At 39.2% G+C, this 18,952-nt stretch overlaps 1 protein-coding gene across 4 annotated transcripts in view; it reads left to right on the forward strand.

Moving 5' to 3' along the window:
* TBC1D19 (TBC1 domain family member 19) overlaps positions 1 to 18,952 on the forward strand; it is a 195,232-nt gene that overhangs the window by 56,231 nt on the left and 120,049 nt on the right. For all 4 annotated transcript variants that reach the window (XR_010111939.1, XR_010111940.1, XM_034958400.3 and 1 more), the window contains exons 6-7: positions 937 to 1,000; positions 2,306 to 2,352. Coding sequence is in view for 2 of the 4 variants with exons in the window: in XM_034958400.3 (XP_034814291.1) it covers positions 937 to 1,000; positions 2,306 to 2,352 (111 nt within the window). In the remaining 2 variants the exon portion in view is untranslated. The remainder of the gene's footprint in view (positions 1 to 936; positions 1,001 to 2,305; positions 2,353 to 18,952) is intronic.

An 18,952-nucleotide genomic window follows, 5' to 3' on the forward strand; every position in this document is an offset into this window, starting at 1 on the left:
CAGATGAGTTAGACATTTGGCTGTAAAGATTAGGAATATGCTTTAAAGATTTTAATTACCTTTAGTCTCCTTACCTTTTGGCTAATTAGCACAACAGTCATATTCCTTGAATGACAGATAGAGTTCAGGCATACTGTGATCTTGTAATAGGTAATACGGTACCATCTTTCGGTATTAACGTAGGAAACGAAAAGGATAATTTGTCATCTCTCTGTAGAACTGGAATTCTATTTAGATCTAATACTCAACATTTATGTTACTCTGGGCATTGAGGAGAAAAGATGAGAAAGAAAAGAAAAAACACTTGAGGGATGTTCTGTTTTCTTTGTAGCTGCTCACAAGTAGGAGAGAGTCAGTTTCCCTTTACTTCATTCTCCCTACCTGCTATTTATTCCCTGTTGTTGGACAGGATGTAGTAGGTATACTTTGGATAATATCCAAGGAAAAATTACTGAAGGCACCAGAAGGATGGTGTTTAAAAAGGGATACATTTATATTAAAAACTGTCTAAATATGTAGTATTGTATAATATACTGCCTTTCTTATAGGAAGATGATGCTACTGACTCTTAGTCACACTCTCTTGGCCAGTCCCCCTTGTGATGCTTTTCTGAGACTGCTGGATGGGGGTAAGAGATGTAGTATGTGGCTGAGGAGCAGTTTTTCTTTGTGAAATTTACTGGCCAGTATAGATCACTTACCTTCTTTTATTGGACTCATTAGCACCATGTTCTAAATAAGCCATTGAGACTAGATATAACATAATAGTTAAATAATCATTTAAATGCAGTTACCCCCCAAATTCAACATGTTTAATGAAATTATACTGTTATGATCATTTATTTAGCTTTTAAATAAGTTATTGATTCTTGTTTTTAGTTGTATTGCTAGACTTCAAAAAATGAAATGAAACCAGTTTCAAAATTACCTTTTCCAGAGGCCAGTTGGAGAACAGAAAGAACTTCTTAATAAATGGAATGAAATGGGAACTGATGAACCAGGTATGTGAACAATTTTTTCTGAATGTAGTAGTGGAAAAATAATTGCCTTCTTAACTGTGGATCCAAAATAACATAATTAACAATTCTTTTGGGAAGATTGCAATTTTCCTTCTCATTAATTTTCTATCATCTGGAAAACCAGAATTAGACTGATCTACTCAAACTCCCAGACACCACATGCAACTAATAAATACAGACATCAGGAGCAGCTTTTTGTTTGTTTGTGTTTTTAGAGACAGGTTCTTGCTCTGTTACCTGTGCTGGAGTACAGTAGCATGATCACAGCTCACTTTAACCTCAAGCTCCTGGGCTCAGAGGGTCCTTTCACCTCAGCCTCCTGAGTAGCTAAGACTACAGGCACACACCACCATGCCTGGCTAATTTTTTTATTTTTGTAGAGATGGGGTTTTGCTATGTTGCCCTGGCTCTCTCTGTTGAACTCCTGGCCTCAAGTAATCCTCCCATCCTCCCACCAGAGCCTCCTAAAGTGCTGGGATTACAGGTGTGAGCCACTGCGCCTGGCCTTATTTATCCTTTTTTAAGGCAGCCTTTAAAAACATTTTTATAAAATTATAAATTATCCAGTGGATTTTTGAGATTCTTGTCTTTTAATTAAGGTAAATATTGTGCAAGCTTAATTATATTGGGTTGTTAAAAATAGGATAAATAGTGAAAAATACGTTTGAAGACTTTAAAATGTTTTAAAGAATTTATTTTTGTTCATTTTAATATTTAAAATCTAGTCAATTTTGTAAATATAAAATGAATAACAACTATATTTCATTTACTATGATAGATGCCTATAATTGTATAGACAGACATGTACATAACCCTTCCTCCTCCCCTTCCTTTACCACTGCTAAAAATACATGTAGGGGACTAGGTAAGAGATAAATACCATAATAGAGTTATTACATATAGTTATTTGAGTTCAAAAGGGGGAATAGTTTAATACAACTAGAGGAATTCACTAAGAATGCATTGTTTGTATTTTAAGTACATTGAGAATTCTCATATAGTACCTTTATGTTACATTGACATTGTTTGGCCAATTCAGTTATAAATAATTACAATTTGTGAATAGGATGCTCTTAATTTCTTCCAGAATATGTCATCTAGGATGTTAAGGGCAGAAATTGTCTTTTCATTTTAATGTTCTCTGTACTTAATGCAGTGTATGCATTCTCAAGAAATGTTTGAATTAATCTATCTGTATGATAACATGTGAAAGAATGATTAACATTTATTTAATAAGCCTTCATATATTATTAGCTGAAATTTTGTTTATAATCTATCTTATTCTAGATTTAAGCCTTTTCAGACCTGTTTATGCACCTAAGGATTTTCTTGAGGTAGGTTCTATTGGATAAATACACATATATTAATGAATGAATAATGTGAATAAATGATGATGTAAAAATATATCAAGGCAGAGGGATTAGCATGTAAAAAGCCCCAGAGTCACTGAAGCAGTAGAATGACATGATCAGATCTGTGTTTGAAAATTACCCTTGGAGAATATATTGGAATATGGAAAGATTAGCATTGAGTAAATCAGTTAGGATAATTTTGATTAAAAAATAGTAACTGTAGGAAGTGGGTTCCAAGATGGCCAAATACGAACAGGCCCAGTCTGCAGCTCCCAGCGTGATCAACACAGAAGACGGGTGATTTCTGCATTTCTAACTGAGGCACCTGGTTCATCTCACTGGGACTGGTCAGAAAGTGGGTGCAGCCCACGGAGGGTGAGCCGAAGCAGGGAGGGGCATCGCCTCACCCGGGAAGGGCAAGGGGTTGGGGGATTTCCCTTTCTGACCCAAGGGAAGCCATAACAGACTGTACCAGGAAAATCAGAACACTGCCAACTAAACACTGCGATTTTCCAACAGTCTTAGCAAACGGCACAACAGGAGATTATATCCCATGCCTGGCTCAGCAGGTCCCATGCCCACGGACCCTTGCTCACTTCTAGTCCGAGATCAAACTATCAGGTGGCAAGCCTGGCTGGGGGAGGGGCATCCGCCATAGCTGAGGCTTGAGTAGGTAAACAAAGTGGCGGGAAGCTCGAACTGGGTGGAGCCCACCACAGCTCAACGAGGCCTGCCTGCCTCTGTAGACTCCATCTCTGGGGGCAGGGCATAGCTGAACAAAAGGCAGCAGACAACTTCTGCAGACTTAAAACATCCCTGTCTGTCAGCTCCAAAGAGAGCAGTGGTTCTCCCAGCACAGTGTTTGAGCTCTGAGAACAGACAGACTGCCTCCTCAAGTGGGTCCCTGACCCCCGTGTAGCCTAACTTGGAGACACCTCCCAGTAGGGGCTGACTGACACCTCATACAGGCCAGTGCCCCTCTGAGACAAAGCTTTCAAAGCAAACATCAAGCAGCAATATTTGCTCTTCTGCAATATTTGCTGTTCTGCAGCCTCCACTGGTGAAACCCAGGCAAACAGCGTCTGGAGTGGACCTCCAGCAAACTCCAACAGACCTGCAGCTGAGGGACCTGACTGTTAGAAGGAAAACTAGCAAACAGAAAGGAATAGCATCAACATCAACAAAAAGGACATCCACACCAAAACCCCATCTGTAGGTCACCATCATCAAAGACCAAAGGTAGATAAAACCACAAACATGGGGAGAAACCAGAGCAGAAAAGCTGAAAATTCTAAAAACCAGAGTGCCTCTTCTCCTCCAAAGGATTGCAGCTCCTTGCCAGCAGTGGAACAAAGCAGGACGGAGAATGACTTTGATGAGCTGACAGAAGTAGGCTTCAGAAAGTCGGTAATAACACACTTCTCCGAGCTAAAGAAGGATGTTCGAACCCATCACAAGGAAGCTAAAAACCTTGAAAAAAGATTAGATGAATGGCTAACTAGAATAAACAGCGTAGAGAAGACCTTGAATGACCTGATGGAGCTGAAAACCATGGCACGAGAACTATGTGATGCATGTACAAGCTTCAGTAGCCGATTTGATCAACTGGAAGAAAGGGTATCAGTGATTGAAGATCAAATGAATGAAATGAAGTGAAAAGAGAAGTTTACAGAAAAAAAGAGTAAAAAGAAACCAACAAAGCCTCTAAGAAATATGGGACTATGTGAAAAGACCAAATCTACATTTGATTGGTATACCTGAAAGTGACAGGGAGAATGGAACCAAGCTGGAAAACACTCTTCAGGATATTATCCAGGAGAACTTCCCTAACTAGCAAGGCAGGCCAACATTCAAATTCAGGAAATACAGAAAACACCACAAAGATACTCCTCAAGAAGAGCAACCCCAAGGCACATAACTGTCAGATTCACCAAGGTTGAAATGAAGGAAAACATGTTAAGGGCAGCCAGAGAGAAAGGTTGGGTTACCCACAAAGGGAAGCCCATCAGACTAACAGCAGATCTCTCAGAAAAAACCCTACAAGCCAGAAGAGACTGGGGGCCAATATTCAACATTCTTAAAGAAAAGAATTTTCAGCCCAGAATTTCATATCCAGCCAAACTAAGCTTCGTAAGTGAAGGAGAAATAAAATCCTTTACAGACAAGCAAATACTGAGAAATTTTGTCACCACCAGGCCTGCCTTACAAGAGCTCCTGAGGGAAGCACTAAACATGGAAAGGAACAACTGGTACCAGCCACTGCAAAAACATGCCAAATTGTAAAGACCATCGATGCTAAGAAGAAACTGCATCAACTAATGAGCAAACTAACCAGCTAACATCATAATGACAGGATCAAATCCACACATAACAATATTAATCTTAAATGTCAATGGGCTAAATTCCCCAATTAAAAGACACAGACTGGCAAATTGGATAAAGAGTCAAGACCTATCAGTGTGCTGTATTCAGGAGACTCATCTCACATGCAGAGACACACATAGGCTCAAAATAAAGGGATGGAGGAAGATCTGCCAAGCAAATGGAAAGCAAAAAAAGAGCAGGGGTTGCAATCCTAGTCTCAGATAAAACAGACTTTAAACAAACAAAGATCAAAAGAGACAAAGAAGGCCATTACATAATGGTAAGGGATCAATTCAACAAGAAGAGCTAATTATCCTAAATATATTTGCACCCAATACAGAAGCACCCAGATTCAAAAAGCAAGTCCTGAGACACCTAAAAAGAGACGTAGACTCCCACACAATAATGGGAGACTTTAACACCCCACTGTCAATATTAGACAGATCAATGAGACAGAAGGTTAACAAGGATATCCAGGACTTGATCTCAGCTCTGCACCAAGCTGATCTAATAGACATCTACAGAACCCTCCACCCCAAATCAACAGAATATACATTCTTCTCAGCACCACATCGCACTTATTTCAAAATTGATCACATAGTTGGAAGTAAAGCACTCCTCAGCAAATGTAAAAGAACAGAAATCACAACAAACTGTCTCTCAGACCACAGTGCAATGAAATTAGAACTCAGGATTAAGAAACTTACTCAAAACCGCACAACTACATGGAAACTGAACAACTTGCTCCTGAATGACTACTGGGTACATAACGAAATGAAGGCAGAAATAAAGATGCTCTTTGAAACCAATGAGAATAAAGAGAAACATACCAGAATCTCTGGGACACATTTAAAGCAGTGCGTAGGGGGAAATTTATAGCACTAAATGCCCACAAGAGAAAGCAGGAAAGATCTAAAATCAACACCCTAACATCACAATTAAAAGAACTAGAGAAGCAAGAGCAAACACATTCAAAAGCTAGCAGAAGGCAAGAAATAACTAAGATCAGAGCAGAACTGAAGGAGATAGAAACACAAAAAACCCTTCAAAAAATCAGTGAATCCAGGAGTTGGTTTTTTGAAAAGATCAACAAAATTGGTAGAATGCTAGCAAAACTAATAAAGAAGAAAAGAGAGAAGAATCAAATAGATGCAATAAAAAATGCTAAAGGGAACATCACCACCGATTCCACAGAAATACAAACTACGATCAGAGAATATGGTAAACACCTCTGTGCAAATAAACTAGAAAATCTGGAAGAAATGGATAAATTCCTGGACACATACGCCCTCCCAAGACCAAACCAAGAAGTTGAATCACTGAATAGGCCAATAACAGGCTCTGAAATTGAGGCAATAATTAATAGCCTCCCAACCAAAAGAAGTCTATGACCAGATGGATTCACAGCCGAATTCTACCAGAGGTACAAAGAGGAGCTGGTACCATTCCTTCTGAAACTATTCCAATCAATAGAAAAAGAGGGAATCCTCCCTAACTCATTTTATGAGGCCAGTATCATCCTGATACCAAAGCCTGGCAGAGACACAGCAAAAAAAGAAAATTTTAGACCAATACCCCGATGAACATTGATGTGAAAATTCTCAATAAAATATTGGCAAGCCAAATCCAGCAGCATATCAAAAAGCTTATCCACCAAAATCAAGTCGGTTTCATCCCTGGGATGCAAGGCTGGTTCAATGTATGCAAATCAATAAACATAATCCATCACATAAACAGAACCAAAGACAAAAATCACATGATTATCTCAATAGATGCAGAAAAGGCCTTCGACAAAATTCAACAGCCTACATGCTAAAAACTCTCAATAAACTAGGTATTGATGGAACGTATCTCAAAATAATAAGAGCTATTTATGACAAACCCACAGCCAGTATCATACTGAATGGACAAAAACTGGAAGCATTCCCTTTGAAAACTGGCACAAGAGAAGGATACCTTCTCTTACCACTCCTATTCAACATAGTGTTGGAAGTTCTGGCCATGGCAATCAGGCAAAAGAAAGAAATAAATGTTTTCAATTAGGAAAAGAGGAAGTCAAACTGTCCCTGTTTGCAGATGACATGATTGTATATTTAGAAGATCCCATCATCTCAGCCACAAATCTCCTTAGGCTGATAAGCAACTTCAGCAAAGTCTCAGGATACAAAATCAATGTGCAAAAATCACAAACATTCTTATACACCAGTAACAGACAAACAGAGAGCCAAATCATGAGTGAACTCCCATTTACAATTGCTACAAAGAGAATAAAATACCTAGGAATCCAACTTACAAGGGATGTGAAGGACCTCTTGAAGGAGAACTACAAACCACTGTTCAATGAAATAAAAGAGGACACAAACAAATGGAAGAACATTCCATGCTCGTGGATAGGAAGAATCAAAATCGTGAAAATGGCCATACTGCCCAAAGTGAGGCACAAACAAATGGAAGAACATTCCATGCTCATGGATAGGAAGAATCAAAATCATGAAAATGGCCATACTGCCCAAAGTAATTTATAGATTCAATGCCATCCCCATCAAGCTACCACTGACTTTCTTCACAGAATTGGAAAAAACTACTTTAAAGTTCATATGGAACCAAAAAAGAGCCCGCAGTGCCAAGACAATCCTAAACAAAAAGAACAAAGCTGGAGGCATCACGCTACCTGACTTCAAACTATACTACAAGGCTACAGTAACCAAAAGAGCATGGTACTGGTACCAAAACAGAGATATAGACCAATGGAACAGAACAGCAGCCTCAGAGATAACACCACACATCTACAGCCATCTGAACTTTGACAAACCTGACAAAAACAAGAAATGGGGAAAGGATTCCCTATTTAATAAATGGTGCTGGGAAAACTGGCTATCCATATGTAGAAAGCTGAAACTGGATCCCTTCCTTACACCTTATACAAAAGTTAATTCAAGATTGATTAAAGACTTAAATATGAGACCTAAAACCATAAAATCCCTAGAAGAAAACCTAGGCAATACCATTCAGGACATAGGATGGGCAAGGACTTCACGTCTAAAACACCAAAAGCAATGGCTACAAAAGCCAAAATTGACAAATGGGAACTAATTATATGAAAGAGCTTCTGCACAGCAAAAGAAACTACCATCAGAGTGAACAGGCAACCTACAGAATGGGAGAAAATTTTTGCAATCTACCCATGTGACATAGGGTTAATATCCAGAATCTACAAAGAACTTAAACACATTTACAAGAAAAAAACAACCCCATCAAAAAGTGGGCAAAGGATATGAACAGACACTTTTCAAAAGAAGACATTTATGCAGCCAACAGACACATGAAAAAATGCTCATCATCACTGGCCATCAGAGAAATGCAAATCAAAACCACAATGAGATACCATCTCACACCAGTTAGAATGGTGATCACTAAAAAGTCAGGAAACAACAGGTGCTGGAGAGGATGTGGAGAAATAGGAACGCTTTTACACTGTTGGTAGTGTAAACTAGTTCAACCACTGTGGTAGACAGTGTGGTGATTCCTCAAGGATCTAGAACTAGAAATACCATTTGCCTCAGTGATCCCATTACTGGGTATATACCCAAAGAATTGTAAATCATGCCACTATAAAGATACATGCACAGATATGTTTATTGCGGTACTATTCACAATAGCAAAGACTTGGAACCAACCTAAATGTCCATCAATAATAGGCTGGATTAAAAAAATGTGGCACATAAACACCATGGAATACTATGCAGCCATTAAAAAGGGTGAGTTCATGTCCTTTATAGCAACATGGATGAAGTAGGAAACCATCATTCTGAGCAAACTATCGCAAGAACAGAAAACCAAACACTGCATGTTCTCACTCATAGGTGGGAATTGAATAATGAGAACACTTGGACACAGGGTGGGAAACATCACACACTGAGGTGGGGGAATGGGGGAGGGATAGCATTAGGAGAAATACCTAATGTAAATGACAAGTTAATGAGTGCAGCAAACCAACACGGGCACATGTATACATATGTAACAAACCTGCACGTTGTGCACATGTACCCTAGAACTTAAAGTATAATTTTAAAAAAGTAAAATAATGAAAAAGAATAGTGACTGTACATCACATAGCCTGCTGCCTGGCACATATACATACTCAGGAAATCTTTTTCTTTTTTATTCCATTCCCTGTTCTAGTAGTCCAGAAGACATGATGAGTGTCTGAACTAAGACAACAACACTGGAAATGGAAACAATTTGATGGATTTGAAAGAGATTTTAAGGATGATTTGGGAACTGATCAGATACGGGGTCTATGAGAAAAAGAAAAGATAATGATCACCTTCAAGTATCTAGGTTGTGTAATTGGCTAGAAGTTACTTGACATGAGATAGAGGATACAGGAGGAGGAACAGGGCTGTTAGTGAAGGTGATAAGCTGAGTTAAGTTACAGAGACATATCAAATATTCAAGTGGAACCCTTCAGTAGACACTTGGAATTCATTATTTTAATTCACACGTTTGATTTCACTCTTTCTCTTGGACTTCACATGTAATCCTATTATATTTATCTTTGAAATATATCCAGAATACAGCCAGTTTTTGTCACCACCACTGCTATATCCAAGCTTCCCAACTGGTCTTCCTACTTCTACCTTTTCCCACCTAGAATCTGTTCTTAGCACAGCTTCCGGAGGAAGGCCTTTAAATGCAATTCAGAATAAGCCACTCTTCTGCTATCCAGTGGCTTCCCATCTCATCCTACTTATTAAATAAAAGCCCATTTGATTTGATATCCCATTACCTGTCTGAGTTCATCTCTGGTTACTGTCCTTCTGATTGGTCTTACTCCAGCTACTTTAGCTTCCTTGCTTACCCCTGGCTTCCTCCCAGCTGAGTGTCTTTGCTCTTTGTTTTATCTGCTGGCAACGATTTTTCCCTAAATGTCTACCTGCATGTTCCCTCATTACTTGTGTCTTTGCTTAAATATCACCTTCTTAGTAAAGGTTTCACTGGCTCTTCTGCTTGGAACTCCTTATACCCTTTCCAGCCTTGTTTTCCTCCACAGCATCTATTATGACGTATGTAACATACTATTGATTTATTTTGCTTATTGCTTGCCTTTTTCCATTACAAAGGAAGCTCCACAGGGGCAAGAGCTTTTCAATTCTGTTTTGTTCCCTGCTTCAGCAGTCACACAGGGTCAAATAATTGACAACACTCACAAGACTTCTCAGGGTACACCCACATGTGGCTTTCTTTCAGCAAGAGAAAGAATGAACCTGCAAACACAAAGAGATCCACACTTCTGACAGACCTCTCAGGGCCCTTTCTCAGTTACACAGGATGTGTTTAGATTTTCAGTTATAAACCATCAAGATACATGTGAGATATCTTGGCCTAGAGAGCCAAGACACAAGTTTTTTGAGGGGTCGTTTCTACCCAACTGGTTATATCAGATGCAAACCACCAATCTACATTTTCAATAAACAATGTAAATAAACAGTTGTGGAATGCCTCCAGGTTAGTTTTGGTCATAAAAATAGCATATTACAACTGACTAGTTAGTACATGTCACTGCATTCTTGGCCAAGGGTCACTACCAGACTTCCAGGTATTTCTGGAGATTAGCATAACACTACCACAAGTCAGCTGTAAGTTAATCCTGTCTTTGACTGCACTGTCCCCAAGTAGAACAGTGCTTAGCACAATCTGCTCAATAAATATTTACTGAATGAATGAATAAATGAATCAATGAATGAAGGTTTCACATTTTATCTCTTTACATTTGCTAAAGTAAAACTTGGTTAGAAATTATTTCAGAACTTTTGGAATTGTAAACCGTTTACTTTTAATGTTGAAGAGACAGGTTAGTAAAAAACTGCCTTTATGATGATGGCTTTATTTCTCTTAGCTTACTAAAAGTTTCTACCAAACTCTTCCCTTTTCTAGCACTTAAAAGCTGAAACTTTACGTAATTTTTATATTCTTATTCTTATTCTTATTATGTTTTCTCCTTAATAGCTCATAACATTGTTTCTTTGAGGACAGTTCCTTAATTGATCTTTTATTACTCATGCTGAGATCTTTTTAAAATTACGAATATTTTAAATAATTATTTCCTTAATTACAGTTTCTACATTTCTAGTATTTTTATTTTTCTGTTACTCATGTATTTACAGTTTTTTCTCCTTTTCCTGTCTTTTATGTTTGTCAGTTTCCCTTGCAGTATGATTCCTTATTTATGTAATTAGGCTAAAATTGTGCTGTTAGGTAATTAGGCTAAAATTGTAGATTCTTTGCTAATTTTTTTTTTTAAACAAATACTATTGATATTTATAGTGTCAATATAGTGTTTGCAATTTTAGGAAACTTTTTTGGTATTATAGCATATATTTTATCAGCTGTTAGCTATCAGTTCATTAATGTCTTCCTCAAATATGATAGCGTTTCTGTCATCATAATCTCCTCCACTAGATTCTTTTTTTTCCCAATACCCCCAGCATTTTTGACAGCTTTATTGAGCTAGAATTTTTACAGCATAAATTTCAGCCATTTAAAATATACAACTCAAGTGGTTTTCAGTATATTTACAGAATTGTGCAACATCACCACATTTTTAGAACATTTTTATTACCCAAAAAAGAAACCTTATGCCCCTTTGTAGTCACCCTTCATTCTCTTCCCCATGCAGCCCTAGGTAACCACTAATCTACTTTTTGTCTCTATGAATTTGCCTGTGCTAGACATTTCATAGAAATGAAATTATACCACATATGTTTATTGTATAGCCAATGACTGGTTTCTTTTACTTAGCCTACTGTTTTCAAGTTTCATCCACGTTGTGGCATAATATCTCAACGTTCTAACTTTTTTTTTATTATACTTTAAGTTTTAGGGTACATGTGCACAACGTGCAGGTTTGTTACATATGTATACATGTGCCATGTAGGTGTGCTGCACCCATTAACTCGTCATTTAACATTAGGTATATCTCCTAATGCTATCCCTCCCCCCTCCCCCAACCCCACAACAGGCCCCAGTGTGTGATGTTCTCCTTCCTGTGTCCATGCATTCTCATTGTTCAATTCCCACCTATGAGTGAGAACATGCGGTGTTTGTTTTTTTGTCCTTGCGATAGTTTGCTGAGAATGACAGTTTCCAGCTTCATCCGCATCCCTACAAAGGACATGAACTCATCATTTTTTATGGCTGCATAGTATTCCATGGTGTGTATGTGCCACATTTTCTTAATCCAGTCTACCATTGTTGGACATTTGGGTTGGTTCCAAGTCTTTGCTATTGTGAATAGTGCTGCAGAAAACATACGTGTGCATGTGTCTTTATAGCAGCATGATTTATAATCCTTTGAGTATATACCCAGTAATGGGATGGCTGGGTCAAATGATATTTCTAGTTCTAGATCCCTGAGGAATCGCCACACTGACTTCCACAATGGTTGAACTAGTTTACCGTCCCACCAACAGTGTAAAAGTGTTCCTATTTCTCCTCATCCTCTCCAGCACCTGTTGTTTCCTGACTTTTTAATGATCCTCATTCTAACTGGCATGAGATGGTATCTCATTGTGGTTTTGATTTGCATTTCTCTGATGGCCAGTGATGATGAGCATTTTTTCACGTGTCTTTTGGCTGTATAAATGTCTTCTTTGGAGAAGTGTCTGTTCATATCCTTCGCCCACTTGTTGATGGGGTTGATTTTTTTTTTCTTGTAAATTTATTTGAGTTCATTGTAGATTCTGGATATTAGCCCTTTGTCACATGAGTAGATTGCAAAAATTTTCTCCCATTCTGTAGGTTGCCTGTTCACTCTGATGGTAGTTTCTTTTGCTGTGCAGAAGCTCTTTTGTTTAATTAGATCCCATTTGTCAATTTTGGCTTTTGTTGCCATTGCTTTTGGTGTTTTAGACATGAAGTCCATGCCCATGCCTATGTCCTGAATGGTATTACCTAGGTTTTCTTCTAGGGTTTTTATGGTTTTAGGTCTCACATTTAAGTCTTTAATCCATCTTGAATTAATTTTTATATAAGGTGTAAGGAAGGGATCCAGTTTCAGCTCTCTACATATGGTTAGCCAGTTTTCCCAGCACCATTTATTAAATAGGGAATCCTTTCCCCATTTCTTGTTTTTGTCAGGTTTGTCAAAGATCAGATAGTTGTAGATATGTGGCATTATTTCTGAGGGCTCTGTTCTGTTCCATTGGTCTATATCTCTGTTTTGGTACGAGTACCATGCTGTTTTGGTTACTGTAGCCTTGTAGTATAGTTTGAAGTCAGGTAGCGTGATGCCTTCGGCTTTGTTCTTTTGGCTTAGTATTGTCTTGGCACTGTGGGCTCTTTTTTGGTTCCATGCAAACTTTATGGTAGTATTTTCCAATTCTGTGAAGAAAGTCATTGGTAGCTTGATGGGGATGGCATTGAATCTATAAATTACTTTGGGCAGTATGGCCATTTTCACGATATTGATTCTTCCTACCCATGAGCATGGAATGTTCTTCCATTTGTTTGTATCCTCTTTTATTTCATTGAGCAGTGGTTTGTAGTTCTCCTTCAAGAGGTCCTTCACATCCCTTGTAAGTTGGATTCCTAGGTATTTTATTCTCTTTGTAGCAATTGTAAATGGGAGTTCACTCATGATTTGGCTGTTTATCTGTTATTGGTGTATAAGAATGTTTGTGATTTTTGCACATTGATTTTGTATCCTGAGCCTTTGCTGAAGTTGCTTATCAGCTTAAGGAGATTTTGGGCTGAGACGATGGGGTTTTCTAGATATACAATCATGACATCTGCAAAAAGGGACAATTTGACTTCCTCTTTTCCTAATTGAATACCCTTTATTTCCTTCTCCTGCCTGATTGCCATGGCCAGAACTTTCAACACTATGTTGAATAGGAGTGGTGAGAGAGGGCATCCCTCTCTTGTGCCAGTTTTCAAAGGGAATTCTTCCAGTTTTTGTCCATTCAGTATGATATTGGCTGTGGGTTTGTCATAAATAGCTCTTATTATTTTGAGATACATCCCATCAATATGTAATTTATTGAGAGTTTTTAGCCTGAAGTGTTGTTGAATTTTGTCCAAGGCCTTTTCTGCATCTATTGAGATAATCCTGTGGTTTTTGTCATTGGTTCTGTTTATATGCTGGATTACATTTATTGATTTGCATGTGTTTAACCAGCCTTGCATCCCAGGGATGAAGCCCACTAGATCATGGTGGATAAGCTTTTTTATGTGCTGCTGGATTCGGTTTGCCAGTATTTTATTGAGGATGTTTGCATTGATGTTGATCAGGGATATTGGTCCAAAGTTCTCTTTTTTTGTTGTGTCTCTGCCAGGCTTTGGTATCAGGATGATACTGGCCTCATAAAATGAGTTAGGGAGGATTCCCTCTTTTTCTAATGATTGGAATAGTTTCAGAAGGAATGGTACCAGCTCCTCTTTGTACCTCTGGTAGAATTTGGCTGTGAATCCATCTGGTCCTGGACTTTTTTTTGGTTGGTAAGCTATTAATTATTGCCTCAATTTCAGAGCCTGTTATTTTTTTGTTTTCCCTTTTTGTGGAGAACGGGGTCTCGCTATATTTCCCAGGCAGGTCTCGAACTCCTGGGCTCAAGCTATCCTCACACCTCTTGCCTCCCTGAGAGCTGGGATTACAGGCGTGAGCCACCGCACCCGGCCAGAGCCTGTTATTGGTCTATTCAGAGATTCAACTTCTTCCTGGTTTAGTCTTGGGAGGGTGTATGTGTCGAGGAATTTATCCATTTCTTCTAGATTTTTCTAGTTTATTTGGGTAGAGGTGTTTATAGTATTCTCTGATGGTAGTTTGTATTTCTGTGGGATCAGTGGTCATATCCCCTTTATCATTTTTTATTGTGTCTATTTGATTCTTCTCTCTTTTCTTCTTTATTAGTCTTGCTAGCGGTCTATCAATTTTGTTGATCTTTTCAGAAAACCAGCTCCTGGATTCATTGGTTTTTTGAAGGGTTTTTTGTGTCTCTATCTCCTTCAGTTCTTCTCTGATCTTAGTTATTTCTTGCCTTCGGCTAGCTTTTGAATGTGTTTGCTCTTGCTTCTCTAGTTCTTTTAATTGTGATGTTAGGGTGTCAATTTTAGATCTTTCCTGCTTTCTCTTGTGGGCATTTAGTTCCATAAATTTCCTTCTACATACTGCTTTGAATGTGTTCCAGAGATTCTGGTATGTTGTGCCTTTTTTCTCATTGGTTTCAAAGAACATCTTTATTTCTGCCTTCATTTCGTTATGTACCCAGTAGTCACTAAGGAGCAGGTTGTTCAGTTTCCATGTAGTTGAGCTGTTCTGAGTGAGTGTCTTAATCCTGACTTCTAGTTTGATTGCACTGTGGTCTGAGAGACAGTTTGTTATAATTTCTGTTCTTTTACATTTGCTGAGGAGTGCTTTACTTCCAACTATGTGATCAATTTTGAAATAAGTGCGATGTGGTGCTGAGAAGAATGTATATTCTGTTGATTTGGGGTGGAGAGTTCTGTAGATGTCTATTAGGTCCGCTTGGTGCAGAGCTGAGTTCAGTTCAATTCCTGGATATCCTTGTTAACGTTCTGTCTGGCTGATCTGTCTAATGTTGACAGTGGGGTATTAAAGTCTCCCATTATTATTGTGTGGGAGTCTAAGTCTCTTTTTAGGTGTCTCAGGACTTGCTTTATGAATCTGGTTGCTCCTGTATTGGGTGCATATATATTTAGGATAGTTAGCTTGTCTTGTTGAATTGATCCCTTTACCATTATGTAATGGCCTTCTTTGTCTCTTTTGATCTTTGTTTAAAGTCTGTTTTATCTGAGACTAGGATTGCAACCCCTGCCTTTTTTTGTTTTCCATTTGCTTGGTAGATCTTCCTCCATCCCTTTATTTTGAGCCTATGTGTGTCTCTGCATGTGAGATGAGTCTCCTGAATACAGCACACTGATGGGTCTTGACTCTTTCTCCAATGTGCCAGTCTGTGTCTTTTAATTGGGGAATTTAGCCCATTGACATTTAAGGTTAATATTGTTATGTGTGGATTTGATGCTGTCATTATGATGTTAGCTGGTTATTTTGCTCATTAGTTGATGCAGTTTCTTCCTAGCCTCGATGGTCTTTACAATTTGCCACGTTTTTGCAGTGGCTGGTATCGGTTATTCCTTTCCATGTTTAGTGCTTCCTTCAGGAGCTCTTTTAGGGCAGGCCTGGTAGTGACAAAATCTCTCAGCATTTGCTTGTATGTAAAGGATTTTATTTCTCCTTCACTTATGAAGCTTAGTTTGTCTGGATATGAAATTCTGTGTTGAAAATTCTTTTCTTTAAGAATGTTGAATATTGACCCCCACTCCCTTCTAGCTTGTAGAGTTGCTGCTGAGAGATCTGCTGTTAGTCTGATGGGCTTCCCTTTGTGGGTAACCCAACCTTTCTCTCTGGCTGCCCTTAACATGTTTTCCTTCATTTCAACTTTGGTGAATCTGACAATTATGGGTCTTGGGGTTGCTCTTCTCGAGGAGTATCTTTCTGGCGTTCTCTGTATTTCCTGCATTTGAATGTTGGCCTGCTTTGCTAGATTGAGGAAGTTCTCCTGGATAATATCCTGCAGAGTGTTTTCCAACTTGGTTCCATTCTCCCCATCACTTTCAGGTATACCAGTCAGACACAGATTTGGTCTTTTCACATAGTCCCATATTTCTTGGAGGCTTTGTTGACATTTCTTTTCATTCTTTTTTCTCTAAATTTCTCTTCTCACTTAATTTCATTCATTTGATCTTCCATTGCTGATACCCTTTCTTCCAGTTGAGTGAATCAGCTACTGAGGCTTGTGCATTCGTCACGTAGTTCTTGTGCCTTGGTTTTCAGCTCCATCAGGTCCTTTAAGGACTTCTCTGCATTGGTTATTCTAGTTAGTCATTTGTCTAATCTTTTTTCAAGGTTTTTAACTTCTTTGATGGGTTCGAACTTCCTCCTTTAGCTCGGAGTAGTTTGATCTTCTGAAGCCTTCTTCTCTCACCTCATCAAATTCATTCTCCATCCCGCTTTGTTCCATTGCTGGTGAGGAGCTGCATTCCTTTGGAGGGGGAAAGGCGCTCGATTTTTAGAATTTTCAGTTTTTCTGCTCTGTTTTTTCCCCATGTTTGTGGTTTTATCTACCTTTGGTCTTTGATGATGGTGACGTACAGATGGGGTTTTGGTGTGGATGTCCTTTTTGTTTGTTAGTTTTCCTTCTAACATCAGGACCCTCAGCTGCAGGTCTGTTGGAGTTTGCTGGAGGTCCACACCAGACCCTATTTGCCTGGGTGTCAGCAGCGGCAGCTGCAGAACAGTGGATATTGGTGAACAGCAAAGGTTGCTGCCTGATCGTTCCTCTGGAAGTTTTGTCTCAGAGGAGTACCCGGCCATGTGAGGTGTCAGTCTGCCCCTACTGGGGCGTGCCTCCCAGTTAAGCTACTCGGAGGTCAGGGACCCACTTGAGGAGGCAGTCTATCCGTTCTCAGATCTCAAGCTGCGTGCTGGGAGAACCACTACTCTCTTCAAAGCTGTCAGACAGGGACATTTAAGTCTGCAGAGGTTTCTGCTGCCTTTTGTTTGGCGATGCCCTGCCCGCAGAGGTGGAGTCTAGAGAGGCAAGCAGGCCTCCTTGAGCTGTGGTGGGCTCCACCCAGTTCGAGCTTCCTGGCTGCTTTGTTTACCTAGTCAAGCGTTGGCAATGGCACACGCCCTTCTCCCAGCCTTGCTGCCACCTTGCAGTTTGATCTCAGACTGCTGTGCTAGCAGTGAGTGAGGCTCTGTGGGCATAGGACCCTCCGAGCCAGGCACGGGATACAATATCCTAGTGTGCCGTTTGCTAAGACCATTGGAAAAACGCAGTATTAGGGTGGGAGTGACCTGATTTTCCTGATGCCATCTGTCACCCTTTTCCTTGGCTAGGAAAGGGAATTCCCTGACCCCTTGCACTTCCTGGGTGAGGCAATGCCTCTCCCTGCTTCAGCTCATGCTCAGTGCGCTGCACCCACTGTCCTGCACCCACTTTCCGACAATCCCCAGTGAGATGAACCTGGTACCTCAGTTGGAAATGCAGAAATCATTCATCTTCTGCGTCGCTCGCGCTGGGAGCTGTAGACTGGAGCTGTTCCTATTTGGCCATCTTGGCTCCACCCCCTCCACTAGATTCCTAATAGTTTTTTTTTCTCTCTAGAGTTTTACTTAAAAATATTTTTAAAAATTATTATTATTCTTTCTTGAAAAATGCATGTTATTAGAAAAATTAAAAAGCATATGTAAGAATAAAATTTGAAATAATGCACAATGTTATTCTACAGCAATAACTACTCTTTTATTCTTACTATATGTGAGAATAAAATTTGAAATAAAATAACACACAATGTTATTGCACAGCAATAACTACTATACTTTTAAAATAACAATATATTATGAACATTTTTCATGTCATTACCCATATTAATTGAGGCATATTATACTGTATTTTATTATATGAATTAACCATTCTTTATTTAAATAATTCCTTCTAATGAGTTATTTGTTTCATATTTTTCCAATGTAAGCTGTACTTCACTAACATTATTTCTTTATGATCCTAGCAAACATATTTATTTTCCTTAGAATGATATTCTATGTTTATACTTACAGAAGTCAGATTCCTACATTAAATGGTATGTCAGTATCTAAGTTGGCTTTTATCTGCTTTTTTTTTTTTGAGATGGAGTGTTGCTCTGCCATCCAGGCTGGAGTGCAGTGGCACGATCTTGGCTCACTGCAACCTCCCCCTCCCGGGTTAAAGCAATTCTCCTGCCTCAGCCTCCCGAGTAGCTGGAACTACAGGAGCACACCACCACACCCAGCTAATTTTTTGTATTTTAGTAGCAATGGAGTCTCACGATGTTGCCCAGGCTGGTTGTGAACTCTTGAGCTCAGGCACTCTACCTGCCTCGGCCTCCCAAAGTGCTGGGATTACAGGCATGAGCTGCTGCGCCCAGACACTTATTTTTGAAAATTATATAAATGACCTTTTTTAAGCTCTGCTTTTCAAATTTTTTTTTCCTTGTGAGTTTGGTTTAGAGGAGATGCCCTGCAATCTTTCTTCTTCTTCTTCTTCTTCTTCTTCTTCTTCTTCTTCTTCTTCTTCTTCTTCTTCTCCTCCTCCTCCTCCTCCTCCTCCTCCTCCTCCTCCTTCTTCTTCTTCTTCTTCTTCTTCTTCTTCTTCTT

The sequence above is a fragment of the Pan paniscus genome, chromosome 3 (assembly GCF_029289425.2).
Source record: "Pan paniscus chromosome 3, NHGRI_mPanPan1-v2.0_pri, whole genome shotgun sequence".
NCBI lineage: Eukaryota > Metazoa > Chordata > Mammalia > Primates > Hominidae > Pan > Pan paniscus.